At 57.9% G+C, this 8,560-nt stretch overlaps 1 protein-coding gene across 1 annotated transcript in view; it reads right to left on the bottom strand.

Annotated features, from left to right (window-relative positions):
* Nucleotides 1-331: 331 nt before the first annotated feature.
* PHF2 (PHD finger protein 2) overlaps nucleotides 332-8,560 on the bottom strand; it is a 42,654-nt gene continuing 34,425 nt past the window's right edge. Inside the window, exons 17-21 of the mRNA XM_027098383.1 lie at nucleotides 6,418-6,692; nucleotides 4,658-4,753; nucleotides 4,013-4,122; nucleotides 3,004-3,409; nucleotides 332-2,326 (exon numbers count right to left, since the gene is read on the bottom strand). Coding sequence (XP_026954184.1) covers nucleotides 2,238-2,326; nucleotides 3,004-3,409; nucleotides 4,013-4,122; nucleotides 4,658-4,753; nucleotides 6,418-6,692 — 976 coding nt within the window. The 3' untranslated portion in view covers nucleotides 332-2,237. The remainder of the gene's footprint in view (nucleotides 2,327-3,003; nucleotides 3,410-4,012; nucleotides 4,123-4,657; nucleotides 4,754-6,417; nucleotides 6,693-8,560) is intronic.

Below are 8,560 nucleotides of genomic sequence, written 5' to 3'. Positions count from 1 at the left end.
TGAGGATGCCAGGGGCTGGGGCTGGTACTGTCAGGGTCTCAAAGGCTGCCCACTCTGACCAAGGGTCTCTTCTGCCTACTCCTGCAGGCTGGCTCAGGGTGCTGCAGCTTTGGGGTGCAGGGCAGTACATATGCCCTGTGGGCAATCCAAAGGCTTTCCAAGAGGAAAGCTGGTAGCCAGGGCTGGGCCTGGGTAGGGGGCCTGGCCTGACTGCCCACCCTCACACCCAGCCCACTCACTGGCCCACTCCTCTCCCCAACGTCGAGGATCCCCACCGTCCTCACCACCAGAGTGGATGACAGTGAACAAGGCAGAAATGACACAGACATGGTTCTGTACAAAACCTGAAATATTTTTACTCTTTTAAAACTTTGATCTAAGTTACCTTAGACCTCATGGACTCGATACAAGAGTAATATGAATTGGGAAATAAAACACTTTAATAGCCACAATAAACTTTGTTAGAAATGTACATGTTGCCAAAATAATAATAATAAAATTAAAAAAATAAAAGAGAGAGAGAGAGGAAGAGAGAGAACAGCTTGATGGCCAGGTTAGATTATATAAATGTTCAACAAGGACAGGAAAGGAAACCTTCAAAACGCCGGGTCGGAATAGTCAGGGCCCCATGAGGCTCACCCCTCCCAGCCTCTGGGTCCCGGGGCTGCATCCCCCAAACAGGATGAGCAAGGGTGGCAAGGCCCACGCAAAGCTGCCTCTCCTCATGGACAGAACACCCAGGAATGGGCATATAAACAAAGCTCATAAGAAATGTACAAATATAAAAAGCTACAAACATTAATAAATTACAGCATCACAAAACACAGAAACACTTCACAAGGTGCTAGTAAAATAACTGTACCCCCACCCCCTTCATCAACAAGAAGGAAAGAAAGAGCTGGTATTCAAGTTGAAGATTCCTCTTCAAATGTGTCTGAAATAGATCTTTTGTGTACTGTTTGCTTCTGTAAAGACAGATATAAGGCTGCAAAGACATCACTTGTTTTTCAGGCAATACCTTAGTTCCTAAAAGAAAAAATAATAATAATAACCATAATAATACAAAGAAAGAAGGAAAAGGAAAAGCATCGGAAACGCAACTGTTCATCATACTCGGCAAAAAACTCGTATAAATGTTAATGAAGGACTCTATAGAAAGAAATTCCTAAAGATACTTTTACTCTTATAAAAAAGAAGTTATTTAAAAAGCTATTTACACGCTACATTCTATGAAAAATATGCTTCAGGAAATACATCTAAAATTAAAATACAGGATTGCCTGAGAAACAAATCCAGCCCCTCCGTGTCGATGGGCAGACACGTGGTCCAGGAGCCACCCATGCACTCGACACCAAACGTTAACAGGTGACAAGACAGAAGTGCCTGGCCCCCAAGTCCTCGGGCCACCCGGCCACCATCTGCCCCACCAGGCATATGGTGGGGTGCCTTGGCTGGGAAGTGCTTCTCGGAGTATAGATGGTCAGGCTGGACGGGGACCACCCATGTGGCTTAGCCTGGGCCCCCTGGGCCCCACACTGTGTCTGGGCCTGAACCCTTCCCTGGGGACCCCATGAGGGCTTCCCCCCCAACACTGACACACTGACCCTGCTGATGGCCCCAGCCAGCCCTGAGAAATGCCCCAGGCATTCAGGGTGCAACACCCACCATCCGGCCCACCACCCACCAGCCGGGGAGCACAGAGGCTCCTCTCCTGGCTGGGCCCAACAGTCTCTGGACTTGTCTGAGAATCACTTGGGAAGAGAAGGGGGGCACATACACACCCCGATCTCTCCTCCTCTTCCTCTCTAGTGTTCTTTGCCTTTTTTAAAGCCTCTGGAGGCTACCAGCCTGTGGCCAGCTCAGACTCTGGGCCTGGTGAGCATTGGCTCACTCCTCCTTCCTTGAAGGACTCATGCTCCCAGCAGAGCTGCAAAGGCCCTGCAATCACACCCATGCTCGGGGATGCCTGGAGGCTGTCCTGAAACTGGAATGGTCCTCAAACTGGCAGGGCCACGTTTCGGGAACTGGTCACTCTAAGCAACTTGAGAAAGGACGTCTGTCCATGTTGGCGAGCTCCGCCCGCTGAAGCAACAGATGCTCATGTGAGGGGGATGGTTGCCGGGAAGAGGCCAGGCCCTCCCTGGGGTGAGGCAGCAAGGCCACCCTCCTGGGGGCTGCTGTTTTAGCAGGGCTCCAAGGGTCCTGAGCGGAGCAGAAGGATCCTGGCTTTCCAAACTTTAAAGGAGCAGTTTTCCATTCCGATGAATTTTCAAAATTTTCCCAAGCCTCTGTTTGGCAGTGGCCATGCCCTTTTTTGTACGCTTTCCTGGGGGAGGCAGAGACACAAAAAGGACAGATGAGTGACAGGAGCAGCATGTGGGATGGGGGTCTGTATCCCTCCTGAGCCCCCACCCTGTCTGTAAAATGGGCCTGCAATTCCCAGGTCCAGGGAGTTCTGCATCCCTCCAAAACCACCAACTGTCAACAAAGCGCCCCACTCAGAGGCTATGTCGACAAGGGGTTGGGCCGTGGTGAGTAGGGTAGGGACAGGCCAGGGATGGCATTAGGGCCACCTAGAGCCACACTCCCCATGTCCATGGCCGGCTGGGCCTCACGTCCATGGTGCAAGGGGTCTGGGGGGTGACAGTGGGGAATGCCACGAGACCCGGCCAGCCGTCTCACCCCTAATTCACACAGAGGAGCCTGGGTCACCTTAGGCTCCTCCCAGTGAATCCTTGGCAAACCACCAACCACACTCTGACTTCAAGCCAGGCCCCAGAGCCGAGGCCCTGGGAGTCTGAAGGGCCAGACCTAACTCCAAGGTAACCAGAACCCCCCCTGGTGAGTAACCAGAGCTCTTGGTCTTGAAAGGGACCATTTGTTTCACATACTGACTGAGTGCCTGGCCATACACACACATGGCTGCAGGGACAAAGGAGACCTGTGGTCATCCACAGGGACAGTCTGCAAGTCTAGGTGACTCAGGGTCGGCGGGCAAGGTACCTTTGGCAGCGGTGTTGTTGGGGGATGACGAGGAGGGCCTCCTCGTGGTGAGGAAGACCCCAGGGGCCATGGGCTGAGAGGCACGGCCGGCTTGGGCCCCAGCAAAGGCGCCGGCTGCCGTGTACTCGTGGTCAACCAGGCTGCTGCTGTGGGACTCTGGTGGGGGCTCAGGTGAGCTGCCCTCCTGTGAGGCCTGGCTGCTGGCCGTGCTGGTGGAAGCCGGGGTGGTGGAGGCCGGGGTGGTAGAGGCCGAGGTGGTGGAGGCCGAGGTGGTGGAGGCCGAGGTGGTGGAGGCCGAGGTGGTGGAGGCCGAGGTGGTGCCGGCAGAGGCAGAGGCGGAAGGGGAGGTGGTGTTGGGAGCCAGCTTCCTTTTGGTGTTCTTTTTCTTTTTGCTTTTCTGCTCCTCCTTTGAACAAAACATGCAGGTGTGTCACCCCACAGGGCTGGCCAGGCTTCGGACACTGGGAAGCAGCCTGCAGCCTGGGAGCAGCCTGGTCTGCTGTGCACAAGGCTTCTCCCATGGAGCTGAGCGAGCCAGCACTGCAGGAGCAGAAAGGGCTGGATCACGCCCGAGCCCCACCTCCAGCCACCATGAGCTCTGCAGAGCAGTACTGGGGCCTGTGGAGAGACCACCAGGCCCCCCTCTGTGAGGTGGGCCATCCCAGACACAGGGACGTGCGGGATGTGGCACCAGCACTCAGCTGTAGTGGACAGACTCAATCTGAGTTTACCTATCGGTGGACACGTAGTATGGGCCCCCGCCCCCGTCACCCTAACCCCCTCCATTCCCCACCACCCCACTCCGAGCTGCCATGAGACTCCTGCCACCAGTTCCCAGCTTCTCTGCTTCCCACTAGCAGGGACTTGGGAGCCTAGAGGAACCGGGGTCGGCAATACTCAAATGTCCCCAAGGCTGTGACAGCCCCAGACTGGGTGGTCTCCGTACATGAGGGTGGGGGGAGCAGAGGCATCTGGGGAGCCTGAGCCCAGGAGGGGGCCCCCTCCTCACCTGCTGGGACAGTTTGGCTGCAGCAGCTGCCAGCCCGGTCTCAATGGAGGCCACTCTGGTCCCCTCGCGCACAGGCCTGTCCTGCCTTGGCACCGACGGGCCGACCCTCGCTGCGGGAGAGAAGGTCAGCCTGCCTCGAGCAGCCACCCACTGCCTGTGCGCCCTCCTGGGATCCCCCGGCCCTGCCCCAGTTTGTCCCCAAATTCCAGGGACAAGTCACAACTCGGGGAGTGTCAGCATGGGCCCCAACCTGGTGTAGGGCTGGTTTCCCTACACCAGCAAGACAGGAGAGGTCAGGAGGGAAGTCACGTGCTAGGTGAGCCAGACCCCACCCCGCTGGCTGCCATGATGGGGGGCCAGGTGCAATCGTGACCCTCCCAGGGCTGTCCATTGAGGAGAAACTAGGCAGAGGGCCACCTCAAGATAGGGACACCGCACTGCCCTACTGGCAGGAGCTGGGATGCCTTTGGGTGAGCTTGCAAAAGCACCTGGGCTGAGGTCCCGGGAGAAAGAAGTGGAACCCCAGTCAGGCTCCCGCAGGCAAGTGACACCCCGTCTGAGCCCCCGCACAGAGCTAGTGGGTGTGGAACACGGCTGCTGGCCTTCGTGTGTGGATGGAGCTCCCCTTCCAGCCCCCAGCACTACCTGTCGGGCTGTAGGGAGCATCATCTGAGCCTTTCCTCTTCTTGGAACGGGACTTGAAAACAGGACTGTCCTCATCCGACTCCAGGGAGGGGTAAACTAGAGCGGCAAAGGGGAGAAGGGCTGGGCTGCTGGTGTGGCCACAGGAGGGTGGCTGCTGCAGGCTACTGGCAGAGCTTATGACCGGCATCCCCCAGGCTGTCCCCAGGCTGCAGAGCACCAGCCCTCCTGGTGTGGCTGCCACACGCATAGGCACAGGTGGCCTCTGAAATTGTCAAGCCCAGGCCCCCTTGAGGTCCAGAGAGGGCCAGACAAGGGGCTCCATCCAGCCCCCATGACCAGCTGTTCCTACCCCAGCCTGGCCACCGCACCCACTTGAATGCCCAATTCTCAAAACGTCTCCTCTGTTGCTATCAGAGAAGAAAACATCTGATGTCCACGGAACTGAGTGGCTCTGAAGGACCCCAGGCTAACCTCAGCAAGTCTCTGGAGGAGGGAGACCCACACGGCAGCCCTGGGTGACTCACTGGGTACCTCCTCCCATTACAGGTTCAACCTCCAAGGCTTGTGACACCCGAACTCAGAAAATGGTGCCCAGAAAATGAAGTTCACTCCGCTGTTGATCTGTCAGACCACGGCAGGCCCCTCAGTGAGGCCTGAAAGTGTCCACCAGATAGGGCAGGTCCAGCCTCACCACGGGAGGGCTCTCCAGGGACAGGGTCTCCAGGACAAATACACTGCCCTCAGACCATCAGGACTGAACTGGAAACAGGCCCTGCACCATGGGGGCCAGCACGGCCCTGACCCTGAGGAGCACAGCGCACCCTGCGGGGGCTGGGACATCTGTGGGCAATGGGCTGAGACATGGAGGCAGGTCTTCACTCCAAGTCCCCTCCCAGGCGGCCAACAGCAGCTCCTTCAGAGCCCGTTGGAACCCAAAGCGCCAGGCCTGGAAGGAAGGGCTTGTAGTGGGAGGCGAGGGGCCATGCCCCTGGGCAGAGGCCACAGCTATGGCCCAGCCACCAACTCACTGCCCACCTCAGACTCAGGGCCACAAAGCCACTCTGGGCCTCAGTTTCTCTGTCTACACAGACATAGGATGGACACGGTCTCAACGTGTCTGAAATGGTATAGCCACGTGGAGAACAGTCGGGCAGGTTCTCAGAAGGTGAAACAGGCAGTGACCCAGGTATACACCACAGGAGCACCATAGACACAGGCCATACAAAACTCCCTGCACACCCACATTCACAGCAGCACTGTTCACAACTGCCAAAGGGTGGAAGCCATCCAAGTGCCTGTGGATGGATAAAGGGATAAACAAACGTGGTGTGTCCACGTGGTGGAATAGTATTCAGCCATCAAAAGGAACAAAGAGCTGACATGTGCTACATCGTGGATGAAGCCTGAAGAGCATGCTAATGAAAGAAGACAGGCACCAAAGACCAAGCACTGTGCGATTCTGTTCACGTGACACACCCTGATTAGGAATATCTGTGAGGCAGCATAAATCAGTGGCTGCCAGGGGCCAGAGGAGACGTACTGACTCTTAACAGGTACAGCGCAGGCTTTCCTTTCTGGATGATGAAACGTTCTCAAACTGGGTGTGATGATGGTGGCATGCACGTCCCTCCAAATACACTAAGCACCACTGAATTACACGCTTTTAAAGGGTGACTTTTAAGGTCTGTGAATCATATCCATAAGAGGGCCCGGCTCCCAACCCCCAGGTCTAGCGCCCCTCCCCGCACAGCGGCGCTCACCGTAGTCCGAGTCCTTGAAGCAGGCGTCCAGGTGGTCCTGCTCCTCCTCGTAATCATCCAGGTCCACACTGTTCTTGGCCGCCCTCTTCAGCAGCCGCTTGCCTGCGCTCTTACTGCCAGCCCCGTTCTTCCGGGTGCCATGGGCCGCCAGCGAGCTGCCCTTGGCCTGGCCAGCACCCCATGTGGTCTGCAGGCAGGAGTCGGAGGCCTGCAGGTTGGCCATGGACAGCATTCCCTGAATGGCTTCCTGTGTGCTGGGGGAGGCGGGGGGCTGGCTGGAGGCACAGAGAGACAGGCACTCAGCCCATGGCCCACACATCCTCCCACTCAGCAGCCAGCAGAGGGTGTGGGGTGGAGGATAGTGGTAGCTGATAACTCCCCCGTGGAAAGAGCCAGCTATCCCCGTCCCCTACCCTCTGTTCCCACCCCCCAACACCAAAGGAGGGCTGGAGGCCTTGGGACAGAGAGGGGCATAAAGAGAGAAGAGAGGGAGGGGATGAAGAGGGGCAGAGGGATAGAAGGTGGTAGACAAAGGTGCCATTACTCCTGATCTCTCCTACCAAAAGGTCAACAAGCAGATTCTCCCAGGGACCCAGGCCACGCTCCTCCCTCCCTCTTCCACTCCAGCTGGTTTTGTGCACGCCTCCACCCACCGTGGACTCCTGCGCTCAGCCACAGCCCCAAGCGCTCCCTCCCCCATGTCTTCAAGGGCATCCTCCCATCTGGTACCTGAGATGGGGCAGCACAGCCCTCTCCCTCCCATGGCACTCGATCTCCCCAGGTGACTCACACCATCTTTTCATGACTGCACCTGCACCAGCACCCAGACCCTCACCCTTGCCCATCACCCCAGGCTTTTGTCCACCTGGGTCAGGATGGCCCACCCTGGCCTCTGGGGAGCCTGGCCATACCTCTCATTGCTCCCTGGGACCCTAGGAAGCAGGACCTGGAGTGGGGCACTGCTTAGCCCTCCTCCCTGGTCGCAGACCCAGGAGGCCCAGGAGCCCCAGCAGCGGGCCCGCCCTGTGTGTCTGACATCCAGGCTCCCTCCTGCCTGCCCCATGTGCCCCCAGGGGATGGACCCACCTGCAGGGCTGCCAGACCCAGAAGCAGCCCCCAAAAGTGCCAGTCCACATGGGCCCCTGGTGGTTCTGCATGGTCCCTGCTCCCTCCTCCACTTCCGAGAAGTATTGGAAGCATGTTTAGTAAGACATTAGAACAAGAAGGAGTCCCTGCTCAGAAATAAGGTTCCCAAGATTGAGGCTGGAGGGTGCAGGGAGATGGAGCTGGCCCCAGGAAGCACAGACACAGAGGGTGGTCCCCTGTGGGCCTGGGGGCCCACCGAGGCAAGCTTGGACAAAAGCCATCCTGTGAGGGGTACTGCTGGGCTCCAGGCCAAGGACTCTGCCCCAAGCCAGGAGGAGGCGACGGGCAGGCGCCTCTCTGGGCAGCGCTGCACGAATACCACTTCCCCAAGCCCTGCCCGAGACACACTGGACCACAGCGTTTTGGGGTTTTGCTGGAAGCAAATGGATTACGGCTCCAAAGGCACAAACAATGGGAAAAATCAAGTATGGTCAGACCGCCGTGGAGAGTCGGGAGCCTTCCACCAGACTCTCCACCTGCCCCAGCATACCCCCGACCCCCATTGTCCCACGCCATGACGGCAAAGGGCTACCCAGACCCAGCCAGGAGCACACGGCATTTGGTAGCGGTAATATCATTGCTGTGCCATCATCGCTGATGCTTTCTGAGCCCGGACAGGTCCCCGACCCAGCACTAGAGCCAGCAAGAGCTGAGAGCTGGCCCCCCATCCTCTGCCAGGCTCTCCAGTGCTCTACGAATGAGGCCCTTCCAGGCTCACCCTGAAGGTCTCAGGCACCCTCACCCAGCCTCATGGCCCAGACAAACACCTGGCTTCCTGCAGGGATGGGAGGGTGGGGGCCAGGACACTCACCATGAGGGGCCTCCGGGAGCCAACATGGAAGCCAGCCGCCTGCCTGTGCCATCTGGACCTCATGGTCCCAGCCCAGCTCGGCTGCAACCTGAGAGGGAGGGGCCTTGGAGCCCAGGGCTGCAGGCTGTCCACGTGGGCCGGCGAATCAAGGAGCAAAGTCTAACTAGTGCGCATGGAAAATAATAC

This window comes from Aethalodelphis obliquidens, unplaced genomic scaffold, assembly GCF_003676395.1.
Source record: "Aethalodelphis obliquidens isolate GAN/ISIS:26980383/991018 unplaced genomic scaffold, ASM367639v1 scaffold122, whole genome shotgun sequence".
Classification (NCBI taxonomy): Eukaryota; Metazoa; Chordata; class Mammalia; order Artiodactyla; family Delphinidae; genus Aethalodelphis; species Aethalodelphis obliquidens.
The sequence above is the reverse complement of the archived record's forward strand: the minus strand, read 5'-3'. Positions and strand labels throughout refer to the sequence as shown.